Here is a 16,856-nt window from a genome sequence, read left to right on the forward strand (position 1 = left end):
CTGGCCTCCTTGAAGCCCTTGGGTTCAGTGCGATCAGGGGAAAATCAAACATGTTCGCAGTAGAGATTAGTAAGACGTAATTCGAAAATTGGTGGAAGAAAAGTAGGGAAATGACAAACAGCGGAGGCGCACAAGAAAAAAGTTCCCAAAATGGGTTCAGAAAGTTTGGTGATGAAAATTCTTCATGTTATTTTTTTTTAAAGGTACATATGACATTAAGCAATATAATAACAAGAGCTTGGTGGTGCAACCCACTGCTCCGTTCCAAAGGGGACGCTCATAGCATCCATCCGTCCAGCTTGCATCTCCATAAACAAAGGCAACTGCATTTTTTTCTTAGGAACCAGGCAATTAACTGTGCCAAGTGGTATACTGAATGATGTAGACCTCAAAATGCAACCGTTACGTGAAATTTGAGCAAGAACAGTGCAGCACTAAGCACAAAATCTTTTTTTAAACATTTTAAGCCAATTATGCATGTCCCTGTATTGTATTCAACTTTTAGGATTTTGTATGGTAATAAAGTGGCATGTCTCCAACTTGTAGCCTGTCTTGACAAAATTTCACTGCATCTTTGCAAACCGTAAGAATTGAGCATTGTCTATCATGGAGGTTAGCCTGGTGGCCTTCGTGTTACTAGAGTTGAGTATGTCAACTTTTTTTCAGATGGCTGAAGGGGAAACAACACCTCCGCCTTTGTTGCGGGAGGCTGATCTGATTGCTCTGATGGAAAAGCATGGCATAGGTAAGGGCCTCACGAGTTCCCTTTTGTTTAATCTGTTTACAAAATAAACTCAAAAGATAAAAGACTATGCACAGGTTTGAGAGGATGCTGCTTATTCAAAGCTTTACCTCATGCCAGAACATATGAGCCACTTTATTATAGGATCTTTAAAGAAGCAAACTTGGGTGCCTTTCAACCTTGAAATGCTTTTAGCACTTATTGCAAGCATTCTTCTCCAATGTTTGCATCAAAAACCACTTTGAAACTTTGCATTGTAGAAGCTTCATTTATTTTGATTTGTCATAAATAGCTAGTTTTTGCCATGTCATCCTGTTAATAACCAAAGCATTTATTTTTTTCAACCACTATTTCAGCAAATTGCTCTAAAAATATTATATAATAAATGTGCCTGAGCCATAAAACCTGCTGCTTTTATTTTAATATCTCATAAAGTATGTTTGTTCCATTTGAAAGCGTAGAAAAATTGAAAGCACAGTAGCACGATGCTTGTTATGTTGTCCTGGTGTAGTGTATGCCTGTGCAGTAATCAGCCATGCCCTACGTGTTAGTTATACAGCAGTTGGGATGTAACCCAACAATGCCAGTGGCAGTGTTGGTGAAATGACGTCATTCTCTCTCAAAAAGCCATTGAGAATCTAAGTAGAGAGCATCATGCAACCTGTTCAGATATTATTCTCGTGCCTGGTGGACGGGACTTGTGCTTTATGTCGCTAGCCGTTCACTTTGTTTACCGATTATAAAGGTCAAGAGGACAGCAGTGGCAAGATTAGCAATGAATACGTGACAAACAGCACATTGTATTGGGATGTATAGAATATGTGTATGTGCGCCAGTGTTAGCCACATCAGGTGATCCATATGGTGCACCTCTTGAAACTTGACAAGTACTGTAAATAAATGCTGCAGAATAACAGCTGCATAACAATGTCTATGACTCAGACCATTCCAGACAATCTGGCTCTTATAGTGTATAACCTTGGTTAGACATGGGCTGAAGCTATATATACTATGATTGGCTGACGCTACATTCTGAAGCCTACCTATAAACCAGTGCCAAGGCGAAAGAACTTAATTGAAGCCAGTGGTAAAATGTGAAAGACAGAATAGGAAAAAGAAAAAAAAGAATGGCCGTGTCTCTCCACTAACCATTGGGGAGCGCAACCTTTACATTTTATGAGGTTTTCTTCTTCTCGGCATGAGATTGCTCTGTGCACATCTACAAATGTTCACTTAAATGATACCGCACAAAACTGTGATACCTACTGACCATAATATTGCATTTCTGCCGATGCTACATGAGAAAAGAGTAATACATGCGGAGAGGTATGATTAGCTGGCACTACTCTGCAACTGATCTATAAACCCACACCGAGCTTATTAAAGTGAAGCCAGCAATAACAACCAGAAGGTAGGATAGGAAGAAGAAAGAAGAAAAAGCCGTGTCTCCTCTGCTCTACCTCCAGGGATCGCCAACACCACAAATGAAAATGACATGGACTAGTGTCAACATTCAAGAAAGTTTTCTTCTCAAAATCAGGGATGGTATTCTTGGGCGATCACTTCTGGGGATACTTTCACTTTTGTGAGATTTTGTGTGACTAACACCAGACGCTTTGGCAAGCATTCCTGACACAATGCTGAACACACTGTCTTTGCGCAGTGCCAGCAATACTGCCACCCATTGACGCCAGCATGTCCGGTGCGGGTCATGTGTAATCTCATGAAAGTGAAACTATCTCCGAAAGTGATCACCCTAGAATACCACCCCAGATTGCTTGCATGCATCTGCAAATGTTTATCCAAACCGATACCAGACAAAACAGTGCAAGACTTACTGCCTATAATATTGCACCAGCTGTGGCATCACTGCTTTGCATTGTAGGTGTAACTGCAAATTTTTTTTTTCTTTAAGAAAGTCAGATTTTTTATTTTTGGCATTTTAAGTACCGCTAAACATTCAGAATGTGATTCAGAAACAATCACAATCATGTTTCTGTCTTGTTTTATTGACTTTGGCATAACAGGCATGTTTTGATCATTTGTTGTCGACAAAAAATTGAAATATTTAACTTTTTAAAACATTTTTAAAGGGGTCCTCACCAGGTCTGGTCATTTTGAGCTGACAAGTGCAGTGCATAAAATGCATGCTAATGATTATGTCTGCACAGTGGCTACGTGCCATAAAAACAGCTGAAATTTCAAACCAAGCACCGTGCGCCCTTGTCCTCGCAGGCACAGCACTCCCAGCCAGAGAATCGACATCATTCTTGCAAGTGCGCCTCCATAATTCGCAGGGCTGTGACATCACTCACACTGACACGTGACTTTGAGAATTATTCAAGGCAACAACAGTTATTTGTTTGATCTGTTGCTTCAACAGACGAATTGTAGTTTAGTGAAATGATAAAACCCACAAATTGAATATCTGCATGTCTTTGTTTTACCTTGTACCGTAACAAGAGAGATGTACTTCCATTTCGTTCTTGTTCCCACGTTGTGCAGACGCGTGCGTAGAACGAAACTTTGTAATTTTCTACTGTGTTCCAGCAAACAGTCATGCTCTTTGATTTGCTTGCGTCTGCCTCAGTGTTCATGTGGCACGGACTTATCATACTGCTAGTCTGGTGCCAGTGGTATGACACGGTGTATTGTGGTAAGGATCCATGAATCAGGCCAGCATCTCCAAACGTGCACGCACCAAGGGATGCATTTCGCAGAAGCAGCCAGGTAACAATGCAGGTGTTCTCGTGCACAGCTCACAAGATCGTGCACAGAGCAAAACAAAAACACAACTGCTCACGAGCTCATGTGCGAGACCGTCACCAGAAATGCGTCGCACAGCAAAAACACGAGAAATAAGAAAAATGTGGGGACCATGACCCGTACACGATGTGACCCTCCGGCCCCAGTATGGGATAACGCAGGGAAGAAATGTTTCTTTTGGAGGCTGGACAGGGCAAATAGCGAGTGTGTCTGTGTTGGCAGTGAAGCTTGCCTCCTGAAATCATGGGTTCGCAGCACTTAAAACATTTCTATCTCTGCTAATAATGAACCAACTTAAAAAATTCTTGCTGTAGAATGCTCCCTAGAGGGCACGTAACAATTTCCAGCGTATAACCAAAATTTGCTGTGTAGCCTGGTGAGGGGCCCTTTAAGCATGCTTGAAGGGCCTTTGTAACCAGTCTTTATAAGATAAACATGAAATGACAATTTTAAGGTTAAAAAAGAAAGATATTCTGTAAGGCGATGACATTCTTTAGCTATTCTTGGCTATGTGGTCAGCTTCCAGCTGACCTCATAGCCAAGAGTAGCTAAAAAACTGATTTGATCTTGCAAAATAAGCATGCAGGAAAAGAGGTGAGCTGTTGCTCTGCCCATTCTTCGTGGGCCTCAATTTTTACGTTGTTTCATCAGTGTAGGCTGTATACACAGTCCACTGCAAAAGCAGAGAAGCTCCCATTGTCAGGGAATTCCCTTTAGAGTGTGCTGTTTCTGTCCTCGTTGACCTTTGTTACTAGCAAGGTGTAGTATTGCTGCTGATGACAGACTCTGATAGCAGGTCTGACACACAGGTACTGGCATGCTTTACCAACAAGAGCAGTATCCTCTGCTTTTCTTGCTGCAGGATGTGTCTGCATTGTGTGCACAGCATGATGAAATGCATGCTGCACATAAATTTACAGCCTTTTCTGTAAGGACGAAAGACGAGAAATGCCATTGAGTGTTGTGGGGTGCCGAAAGTACTTATGGTATTTCAAAATTCAAGAGAGTGATGAAAAGCACCCATTTCAATCTCTATAGAGCTTTGGAGCATCAGATGTTTGGAAGCACCATTGCATGAGCTGATTACAGTTACAACAATGCATACAGCAGCTTTGAAATCTTTGGCCAAAGCTTGATGTATATTAGATTTTCTTTTTTATGTGAAGCTGTAAAATGCCTGAGATGTTGCAGTAAGAAGCATGGAAAATCGTTGCGGACAGTAGAAAGCCTAGCCTGAAGATAACTGGACCAAAATTCCGCCTTCACAATAATTTGACTCTTTACTTTCTGTGCATTTGCCTAATTATCTCCTTTATCCTTCACATATCCTGTTTGCCGCAGGCACTGATGCAACCCATGCAGAACACATTGAGACAGTAAAGAACCGGCTCTATGTGGCTTTGACAGGTGACGGGTACCTAGTTCCTGGTGAACTTGGCATGGGATTGGTTGAAGGTGATGTGCCTTCCCACTACACTCTATGAAATGTTGCTCCTAATTTTTACGGGCTGTTAATCGACAGTACATATTTCTCTTTTGTATTATAGTTGTAGAAACCACACTTTATCTGGCTATATTACAATCCGTGATAAGGACAGTCTATGCATGTTTTGGAGGTGAAAAGCATGGCCCATGTGTGTAAGAAGTTGTAAAGCATTTTTTAATTCACTCTGCTTCATTCTTGTTAACATTTCCTTGGAACCTTTGTAGTGCATAAAATGTGCAGTTTTCAGCTGACTCATCACCACTGAGTAGTGTGGCCTATGATGCACTTAATAAATGGGGCAGAAGAATAGAACCTTGTCCCATGCGAGTGAGTAATATTTGGCACAGGTGTTTCGGCAGCATTGTCTTGCATCTGGTATAGTTTATCAAATGTGTTTAAAAGTGATGCAGCGGCCCCTTATACCTGTTTCTGGGGCTTTTTCTGGAAATGGACTTTTCAGCAGACATAGCCTTCTCATTTTAGTTGTTCTCAAATATGTTAGATAACTTATTATGATAAATATTAAAAATTGTGGAACCTTTGATTAGTATTTGTCCAATGTTTCCTTTTCTCTCGTTCATCACTATTAACACTTTCTATCCTTTGTAGGTTATGATTCTATGGGTCTTGAGATGTCAAAGCCTCACCTGAGAGCAGAATTGGAAGCTGACCTTAAGAAGTGAGCTGGTTTTAGCTATGTGTGTGTGGAATAAAAAGAAAAAAAATGTATATTAAAGTTTATACTTTGTCTGTGAAGAGCAGTCCCAAATTTACGTGTCCCTCTGTTTCTTTGGTAGCTCTAGCAGACTGAAAGAGAACTAGTTTTTTCACTTAGGAGATTTAATTTGAGATATTTACTCTGAAATGCATGCGCCCTTTTGCTATGATGCAGTTAAACCTCTATATAATGAACTTCAATATAACAAAATTCTCAATATAACAAACTATTTAACTCTATAACTTCTGGCCCATAGAACACCATGTTTTTAAAGGTGAAATAACATAGTCCGCAGGTAGCATACGCAGCTGTGAACATCTCACCCAAGTTTTGCTGTCGCACGCGATGCGTTGAGCTCGCAAGCGGATTGCAAAGTCGCCTTTCTCTCAAACGCTCTCTTTTCAAGGCCCTGTCCTCACTGTCTTATAGACGCACTATTTCGTCGTTCCCTTAGACGGCTGCTATTAGCCGATAGCTGGCATCAAGCTAAGATTGGCTACATGATGTAAGTACCACGGCCGCGGCGGGGTGCTGCCACGAGTCCACTGGCTAAACACACTGCGGCTAGCTGAGGACAATTGCATTTGGGCACCTAAGGCAGAAGTCATGCCATCTACGTTAACATCCAAAATGAAATTTGAACTGCGCACCATGGTGGCATTTAGAAGGCGGAGCGTTGTGGGCTTGCCCCACTCTGCCGTAGCCTTCGCAGTGCAAGGCATTGAAGAAGGAACAGGAGCACAGCGGTGGTCGTGTTTGATTGCCAATAATTCCACTTATACTGAACGCATTGAAGTACTTTTTGCAGCAAAGTATTTCAGATTTCAGTATTTCAGTATCACTTCAGATGCCTTTCTCCACTTCCATAAAATGTGGTTCAGGGCCCCTTTAAAACCTCAATATAATGAAGCATGTTTATACACTATTTCAATATAATAAAATTTCACTGCTCCAAAAGAATACCGAGACAATAAATTGAAACTTCTGCAGATGCAGATGGTCAAATGGTTGAATTACAAGCGGCTGCTTACAAACGCATCTCTGAAGAGCGACCAAGAGCGACCGTCCTGATGGAGCAGTGTCATCTTCCATATAAACTCCAAGTGCGATAAGATCCTCTCGCACCCAGCATGCTGTATGCTTTGGGTGTGAGTGAAAGCGTGTGAGGGTGAGCCAAGAAGGATGGTAGCTTGATGAGCGCCGTCTTCGTGCACAAGCAAGGGGAATGGGGAGTGAGCTCACAGTAACGCAATCAAGCACGGGAAGGAGAGGGCGGGGGGGGGGGGGGGGGGACGCGGCGGCTTGCTGCGTGTCTCCTTTTTTAGCGTGGCTGTGGCTTTGGATGGCTGTCAGCGTGGCCTGTGCTCCCTGTTTATAGGTAATCTTCCATGTGTGTAAAGAGTGGGCTTGCTGAGATGGTGTGGCATCATGTGTGCTGTCTTCCTGTGTGTTTAGTACTGGAGGCATAATGTCGAGTTTCCGAGACTTGTTGAAGTTAGAGACAGACGGCAGATTCGCTCCTCACTGCTGGTGCTTTTCATGATAGCATTGTCCCACTGCGGGCGACACTATAAGGTACGGAGGCGGAGTGGACACGAACATGGCTGGCTTCGCACCGATGTGAAAATATTGTCAACATAACATGAAACCTTTATCATTCATCACCGACTCTCAAATGCAAGAAAATAAATTCTTTTCTCATTCAAGCTTGCTTTTTACGATTGTCCAACAATTAGGAAAATTTTGTGGCTCCTTCCATGTAATAAAATTCTATCACTCACTGTATTTATTTGCATAATAGATTGAATTTTAGTGTACCGAAATTTCTATATAATGAAGCAAATTGCCGATTTTCCAGACTTTGTTATGTTATGGTTTAACTGTATTTTATATTTGATACTTGTGAGTGTTGCTAATTGAATTACTTTAAAAACAATGATTGTAATGTGAACTAATGATGTATAATCCAACCATTGTTTGATGGTGTTTAATGCCACAGAGCAACACCTAGATCATTAGGGATTCCATAGTAGTGAGCTCCAGATTAATTTCGACAGCATGAGGTTGTTTTATAAGTACCTAAATCTATGTACATGAAAATATTTTGCATTCCACTGCCATCAAAGTGCAACCACTACAGGTAGGAATTGAACCCACCTGCAACATTGTTCTCACTGAACCATTGCAAAGAGTAATGCAGCCATGGCTGTGGTTTAAAAATACATTATTTTTATCATCATCGTCGTAAGCAGCCGCACGAACAACAGCAACAGCCTATCACATGTCCACTGCAGGCTGAAGGTCTTTCCCAGCAACCTCGACTGACTCCATCCTATCCCCCAAAATTTTCTAATGCTATCACAACACTGCATTCTCTGTCATCCTCATCTGTGCACCCATTCTGTTACCGTTGTATATTACCAGTAGTGTGCTTTATGCATTAGAACGACAGAAAGCTGAGCTAGTTGGTAAGGATTCATTATGCAAGAAAAGGTTCCCGACGTTCGTGTTGTCCACTTCTCTTCTCTTGTGTCCTGTCTGCACGCCTCACCTTTTCTTGCATTTATGCGTTACATAACCTGCCCAGCTGCACTTCTTTCTTTTTTTCTTATCTGAACAAGAATATCAGTTACAAACATTCCCTATCTAATCCATATCGCTTTCTTCATGTCTCTTAAGATTACACCTTCCATTTTCTGTTCCATTTCTTGTTGCATAATCTTTATATTCTCCTCAAATTTCTTTATCTTCCAAGTTTCAGCCCCATAGGTTTCTGGCAGAATGCACTGACTTCTTCATGAGGATATTTTAATATAGCATGAGCTGAGATCCACAACAGAGATGCCCATGTATATGGGTCAGCTTGGTTTTGCCCTGCAGAGGCAGGTTGGGCTGTTGACTGCATCGCTCCACTGCTCCCTTTTTCCTATGTTGTGCTTTCACATCCTCACAGACTGCCAGCTCTATCCATGCATGCCTGTTAGTGTTCTTCTTATGGTATTAAGAAGTTGGCTTTTCTGCAAAATCTGCTCACCTAGTGGTCATGCTTACTGTATTATAAAGTCTGAAGTTGAATGGGACAACTCTTTCGTTATAGTATTCAAAGCCTGGTGCAGAATCTGCAAGCATGGTGTAGTACCTAAACTGCACATCTAGGGCAATTTAATACAAGAGTTTACGGCACTGCAGTTCCTTCTACTCAGTGGCTATGGTGTTCTGGTGCTACGCATGAGGTCATGGATGCAATTCCTGGCTGCGGCAACTGCATATCAATGGGGATGGAATGCAAAAATGCTCCTGTTCCATGCTTTGGCTACACACGAAAGAACGACAGCTGGCCTAAATTAATTTGTAGCCCTCAACTACGGCCTCCCTCATCGAGCACTATGCAACTTTGGGATGCTAAACTCTACAATTAATTAAATTGATGCTCAATCTTTGGACTTGAAAGGGCTCATGTTTTCTTTATTTTAATATCTTTTTCTTTCTTTTCTTTGCAGAATATGTGAAGGCAGAAAAAATGCTAAAGGTGAGGAATTTTTACTTATCCTTCCTGTTATAAAGAGAGACACAAGGCCTTCAACTTGCATGTAGTGTAAACTTTTAGTGGGCATGTACCAGTGTAACAGTGCAACTTTGCATAGACTTTGTGTAAATAAACTGCACATGTCACTGGCATTATCATTGCTTATAGTGTGCAACAATCTAATTTGGGTTTAGAAAAGTGTTTTTTTAAAGAACTTTGGCATGAAATGAAAAGAAATAGTATAATTTCACAAAGCAAATTATAATGATAAGTGCTGGAATCACTGGGAAAAGGTGCCTTAGTATGCTACACAACTTGATGCATGATATCGCTCTAAATCATGATGACTTAATTACTTGCGTGTGGTGTCTCCAACATTGCGTATAGGTTTGCACAGATAGCTTTATCTGTGCAAACATGGATCGCCTAAACTTGCACTGTGTCCTAGCGTGACAGTGGAAAGAATGGTAGTGTTACCGTTGTGCTAATGAAATGAATTGAAATGAAACCTTTATTCCTCTCTTTATATACGGTTACAAAGTAGAGCAGATGCAAGGGAAAAAGCCATACATAGCATCATGAAAGTCTCATTACACCCCACATGACAACAGTTGATAAGGAAAGGCTTGGTCATTGCGAGTGTATACATGATTGCAAGCATTTGAAACATGCTTACTTTGTAAATGGACAGAAGTACAAAACATACACACACATTTTTAATTAATGCACCACATGAACATTTCATAATTACAACAAGGAATAATAAGACAATGCAGTGGTTCACACAGCGGTAAAAAATAAATTGAATTCATAAAGGTACATGAAAGCAACCAGTGTCTATGACTACTGCATTTCATATACAAATTTATGAATGTATTAAAATTTTAGTACAGGTAGGGTAAAACACTAATTAAACTTATTTCTAGATGTTTCTTCTTGTTAAATGTAAGGAAAATGTAAAAGTTAACATGCTAGTCTATAAGTGCATGATTGAAATCAGTAGCGTTCAACAAGATTGCATTGACCAAATAATGCTATAGTGAATATTGTATGGTTACATGATCTTGAAGGTTGAATATTGTCAATGCAGTAGAACCTCAATCATACGTTTAAAAAAATGCAAGAAAATATGCACTAACTATGAAAACGTACGATTCGAAGTCACTAAAATATTTGGCAAATTCAACCGTAGTTGACATCTACGTAATGTGAAGCAACGTTGGGCAAATTGTTGTGGCATGAGACGCGAGCGTGCGCTGAGCTGAAAGGGCCCAAGAGGCCTGGTACACGTGTTGTCATTTTTGTGGCTCCTGCACCCGACTTCAGGTATTGAGCGTCAGAAATTGCATCATCGTGGCCAACAATTTGCTTGTGATGTTGAAGGTACTACATATTTGAGACATACTAATTCCTCTTACACCGTAGTGATTTAGTTTATCTGGGAACTAGTCATGAGTGGTTAAGTCAAAAGGTTTAGAAGAGTCTATATAAATTCTGAGAAGTAAACCTTGTCTTCAAGTACATTTATGATTATATCCTTTTGCTTGAGCAGTGGTAACTCAGTCGGTGGTTTGGTCTGAAATCAAACTGATATAACGATAAAACAAAGTGCTTGTTTAAGAAATTAGTTATTCACAGGCAAATAATTCCTTCTAGATCTTTAGAAAGTACTGGCAGAGTAGAGGTTGGCATATAGTTTGACAGTTCATAGGGGTCGGCTCATTTGTGTATCATGATAACCATTGCAATTTCCATCTGGTTCCGTAAGACACTGCTACAGAAGCACGGGTTGAATAATGTGTCAAGACTAGAGCTAATAAGTCAACTATATACTTTTAAGGCTTCGTTTCAAAGCTGTCTATACCTAAAGCCCTGCTGCTTCTAAGGTTTGTAAATATAGAAAGTGTTTCGTTTTCGGTTGTAGGGGATATGAACGATAATATCAGCACCTCTGGTGTTTGGCAATTGCATGTGCATAAAATATGGCAGTTTTTGCCTGTTCAGTTCCGATACAGTAATTATATTGTTATACTCTGTTTCCCTTTAAATTGTGCAGTGCACCTAGATATGTTGAAGTGTTACAGATTCCATAGAGCTCCCTTTAAAATATATATCTCTTATTTCAGATGTACTAAGGCATCAGGTGAATCTCTACAGGGATGTCTTTTACGACTCAGAACGACAGGTAATGTATGTTTTCTTACAGCCTCTTGATTACTGCAGACAGGTGTTTTATAAATTTTTTACCTACTTAGCTGAACCCCCTTTAAATTTTTGCAGCTGCAGCTTTCGATGTATTAATTATGCAAGCAGGCAGCCTGACGAAGCTGTGTACTCTGTTATACAAATGGCATTTTCTTTCTTCTTCTCTTCCTTCTTTCCTTATGTTTTGTGTTCCACACCAGAGCTCTCGTAAGCGATAGCGCTACATGTAACCTTCACAAGTGTTGCGCTGCAGCAGGGGCACAAAATGGAACCACACTGAGGTAGCTTGCACTGCATGCCATTTAGTGCCTGCTCTTTGCCTGAACTGTCTAGTTCACTGTTTGGTAAAGAAAATACAGCTCCCCAAAATGGTAATAACCTCACGAGAGCATCAACCAACATGACCATCAGTGCCATGTTGCAGAGTGCAGCTACGAAAATAGCTATGGCAGGCACATGCACACTGAGCATACTATTGTCCAGGCATTGTGTGCTAGGTTGTTCTGTTCAGCTTCCTATAGGCTCTGCTGCTTATCTGCTTCCAACAGAAGCAGAAATGCACACACATATTCCTGCACACGCAATGGTTACAATAAGCTGGTACAAACAATAGGTGAGCTGATAAACAGCAGGGCTATGCCAGGTTGAATGGAATAGCCTCGAAGACAATGCTCTGTGGGCAAGCGCCTGCCCTCCCTACTTTCGTAGGTGCATTCCATGACACAGTGCTAACTGACGTGCTGGTCGACACTCACATGAGATTATTAAAACATTGGAGAGCTGTACACAATGAACCAGTATTACATCGAACTCCTGATTTTGCACTCCCGATAAATATTCTTGCATCTTGCATTTAAATGAAAGGGTATGACTCATACTTTCTTAAACATGGGGTCTATGTTATGTACTACAAGTTGTAGCTCTGCTATAACTGTTGTTCGAATACTGTTTAGATGCTCCCTTTGTGTGTATGCCCCACTTGTGCCTGGCTCAGACTAAATGCACCAACTCTATGCAAACGCAAGTTCCTGTGGCATTGCACTGGTTGGCACTCTGGCAAGGGAATGCACTACACGACACATTGGCAAATCAGTTCTTTGGAAGCCTGCAAGGTGGAAGAAAATTAATGAAAGTGAGAAATGGTCATCCGGACCAGGACAAATTTTTCTTCAACTGTGAAGTTTTCTTTCTGAGAAACCTGTGTGGGTTTCCTTTGTAGCTTTGTGCTACAGTCAGGTGGATGACAGTTTTTCCCTTTCATGAACACACCTTGTAGCTAACAAGGAGCATTTATTGGCACTAAATCAATAGCTAACCAGAGTTCGGAGAAGCCACAGACTGCATGCACTGGTGCTGGTTGAAGGATCACAATGGGAAAGCCAGGATGTCCTCAAATAATAGTATAGTATACTTTCGTTAATTCAGCCTTGGTTAACTCGGTTTTTCGGTTAATTTGGTCTGGACTGAAGGTTCCGGCCAGCGCTGATGCATTTCTATGAGCCAAAACTTTTGTTATTTCAAACCTAAAATTCGTCTTCGCCGGATAATTTAAACTTGGCCAGTTATCACGCACACCTGACCCATATGGTGACCCAAATAGCGACCCCTTTAGTGGTAGTGTCTGTCTCAGCAGAGCTTTGGGTACAGTGAATGCGTTGAACGCACATCACCACCTGTCGAAAACGGCTATTTTCGGCCAGCCCTAGAGAGATTTTCAAGCAATAACCCTAGCTCTGATGTCCAATTATAGTGTTTACCCGATTCTAACACAGGGTCTCTCTCTCTCTCTTTCTCTCTCTCTCTTTTGTTTTGCTTCAAGGAAATTGGGCCGAAAATTGCCTGCTCAGTACAATCAGATACGAAACCACAATTTACTTTTCCGCATAACACAATGTACTGCGGCGAAGCCGACTTCGAAAACCATGCGGCGAAGCTGACTTTAGGAAACCGGCTACTATTGTGTAGCAGATAGTTTTCTTAGTGAAAAATCAGGTGCGCGTTAGATTTCCATTTTGTTTAGGAGCTTATGTAATTTCTACGTTTGTTTTCTCCTTTGGACACATATAAAGTGTGCGCGCGTTTGATTCCGGGGCGTGTTAGAATCGAGCAAACAATGCCAAATGAATCACCGGTGTGTTTTGCTGTTTTTTCTGCATCTTGTTTTATTTGACCTGCCTGATGATTCGATCAATTTCGTCGGTGCTGTCAGGGTTGGATTTACTAAAGTAGACTTTAATAAAGGTCTTTATTGACAGAGGGAGGACGAGAGGTCACTGATTAGGGAGGGTACATGCAAGGTGGGGTAAACAGGCACCCACTAGACGGCACGCACCAGGACACTGGCTGCACCAAAGTAAGCTAGCTTGACAAGGTGCTCTGGGTTAGCCAGAATGTCCTGTTTTAATGTCTCAACATCAGTGTGGCTGAAGATATTTTGTTGATTTTCAGATGTCGAGCACTGCAATATGAGGTGCTGCGTATTTGCGACGCATAAGGATTCCCAGAATGTGCATTTACTGGGGGCAGTAATGTAATGCCCCTTCCTTGGTTTTCAAAAGTCTGTCATTTATGTATGATACTTGGAGTAGTGACCATGTTGGCCAGTACCGTATCGATAAAGGTTTTCTGGGGTCTACTTTCAAGTCCTTAAAAACATGTCAAGAATTTATGCATTTCAGTCTCTCATGGTTGAAGTACATGATATAGCTGTGCACTCTGCTCATCTCAAGTCAAAAGTCCACTGGCAGGCGTGAGCTCCTGGACTGAAAGACCTTTAAAGGAGATGTTGCAGATGTTAGAGTAATTGTCCAGCAATCGGAGGTTGTGTGCAGCCTTTATTCCTTGCTCCCTCAGCAAAACTTGGAAGAATTGTGACTGTCTGCGCGAGCTATGACTCCTGTGCAACAATGGCAGTAACATGTCAGATTAGAATGCTGGTTGGCATGTGCGCTCACCTTTCAGCTGAAGAACATTAGAGGGGCAGCATTCCTCCGGCTAACCTAATCTTCATTTGGTCTTGCCAGGAACACTCTTGACCATGGCAGCAAATGTAGAACATCCTCTGAGACTGCTGGCACCATGTTGAACCTGGCCAAAGTGAAAAGCAGGCAACTGGCTAGCAAGCTGTTTGCATGTATACAACTGCTTAGCATGCAAGAGAAAGTTTTTGTCCCATACTAGAAGCAGCTTTTACTTCTGTGCTGTAAATGAACAATTAAAATTTTAACCTTGTGGAATATATATATATATATATATAATGGATACCTTGCTTTTAAAGTTAGTTCTGGAGGAAAATACTTTGATCATATTAATTTAGGCTTAAAAATTTAGTTTTAGAGATTTTTATAGTATGCAGAAATTAAGAGTTCTTCAGTTATTTATTGCCATTGACTTTATGAGCTAAAAAAAATTAGAATCTTCTTAGTTCTCCCATGCGATAGAATGGGCTGGCTAGAGCCATTCTTTAAGCTGACTTCCATCTCAGACTGGCTAGCCCCAAACATATTTTCACTGCGAGAAGCTTTGCCTTGGTAATTCCACTCTACCACCTTTCTGTTTGTACACTTGGCAATCAGCTGTACTAGCCTCCACCTCACTGATCTTCTGCCGTAAGTCTGCGCATGTTGAACCATGCATGCACACTCCCTAGTAGTGCTGCTGATTGTGTATGTCAAGCACCACCTGTGGCTTAGTAGTCATCAGCTCTAGCAGTCATGGACAAGTCCTTAATGTTTGAAAGTAATCGTGGATGAGGATGGCTAGAAACATTGTTAATGACAAGTGGCATCGCAGAACACTTAGGCAACTATTTTATACTGTATTCTCTCGCACTTTCGATAGTGGCACTTTCAATAGTAACATTTCAGTTGCGTGAGCTCACTTTCATGGTGTTATCTCTATGCGTTTAAATGTAAAAAGCAAATGCATCATCTGCCTGGACTATGTCCTGAACATGTTTCTTAGGCACTGTGTGGAAATTTTCGCCAAATTTCTGGTCATACTGTGTCGACCTTCCTTGCTTACACCTTCCTTAGAACAAACATCTATATTTTTTTTTATTTACTCATACTGTTGGCCTGTCGGCCGTTACAGGGTGGGTCAAAGCAGCACTTCAACAATTAGTACAATACATGGTATTACAATAATACATATAGCACAAAAATAAAACAAGTCAACAGCAGTTTTTCGGCGAATAGTACAGTACATGACTAAGGCAGTACATGAACAGTGTTTTAATAGGTGAACATAAGCGAACAAAGAATATACATAAGTGAAATATTCTGCAGATACTCCAATCAATATGACTATAAATGCAGAGTTAATAAAACTGGTCATACCCCCCCCCCCCCCTCAAAAAAGTTGTCACAAGTCTCACAAGTTGTCAACGTGGCTTTTGAAAAGGCCACTCCACTATTGCATGAAAACCTTGCACAGTAACGGTCGAATTGATGCACTCTTTCTTGGGCTTCAGCGATGTGCTTTATAGTATTTTGTGAAAAACTATTTCTAAGGTTGTGAATATAAATCTTTCAGATGTAGTAATTTCTTGAATTATAAATTATTTTGCTAACCATGTACACTTTAGTCGGTCAATGAGATCCGTTTGAGCCGTCCTTTGGTTCATACCCCATACGTTATCCAGGGGCACTGCTTCTTCTTTTATTCATAAATGATATCATCACTGTTATACTTGCAGTGCAAGTGAGGTTGTTTGCAAGTGATTGTGTCGTACTTTGAGAAATTACTTGAGTGCAGGATCAGAGTGAACTTATTTTAAGCTTTCATAATATACTAGGGCAAATCAGAAAGTCCTTGCCCCTATTTCTTATTAACTAAAATAAGGTACATACTGGTAATTACAAATATACGTACTATTCTACGTACCTTACACTATTTTTCTGGTTCAGACATTTGTCCCATTGCACCACTAAATTTGAGATGCCCCTGTGATAGAACTGCGAAGCCTGCAACCTCCCCAAATGTTCCTTGTCATGCAAACTTTCATGGCCTTTTGCAAACTCACAACACCACCACCTCACACTTCTCAAAGCAAGACACCTTTCCCCATACGTGGGCTGCATTTCCCTATGGATTTCAATGGGCATTCGTCCCATGCTCCATAGGAAACGAATCACACTTCGTTGCACGTACGCCATAGACGTGTGAAGCACAACCGCCATCTTCAACAGCTGACAGCAGTGCCGTGCCGCGGAGCTACCAGTAGATAATGCCGGGCCGGTCCAAGAAAGGTCCACTGCTGGGAATGGATATGTTGACTTCGCATTTACAGCCATAATTTGGATTTAAAAAAAAATAGGGGCAAAGACTTCCTGATTTGCCCTCGTATTAGAGTGATGCAAGGAATGGGGCACTGCTGCCAACACAGAAAAAGCTGTTTGTCTTCGCATAACACA

General features: G+C 41.2%; 1 protein-coding gene across 7 annotated transcripts in view; it reads left to right on the top strand.

The window, feature by feature from the left end:
* Positions 1–16,856, top strand: part of Top3alpha (topoisomerase 3-alpha) — a 55,399-nt gene that overhangs the window by 26,042 nt on the left and 12,501 nt on the right. For 6 of the 7 annotated variants that reach the window (XM_065449999.1, XM_065449998.1, XM_065449996.1 and 3 more), the window contains exons 12-16: positions 667–745; positions 4,849–4,962; positions 5,603–5,672; positions 9,212–9,240; positions 11,364–11,422. In XM_065449999.1, the coding sequence (XP_065306071.1) occupies positions 667–745; positions 4,849–4,962; positions 5,603–5,672; positions 9,212–9,240; positions 11,364–11,422 (351 nt within the window). The remainder of the gene's footprint in view (positions 1–666; positions 746–4,848; positions 4,963–5,602; positions 5,673–9,211; positions 9,241–11,363; positions 11,423–16,856) is intronic. The other variant, XM_065449997.1, reaches the window with a different exon arrangement.

This window comes from Dermacentor albipictus, chromosome 1 (assembly GCF_038994185.2).
Source record: "Dermacentor albipictus isolate Rhodes 1998 colony chromosome 1, USDA_Dalb.pri_finalv2, whole genome shotgun sequence".
NCBI lineage: Eukaryota > Metazoa > Arthropoda > Arachnida > Ixodida > Ixodidae > Dermacentor > Dermacentor albipictus.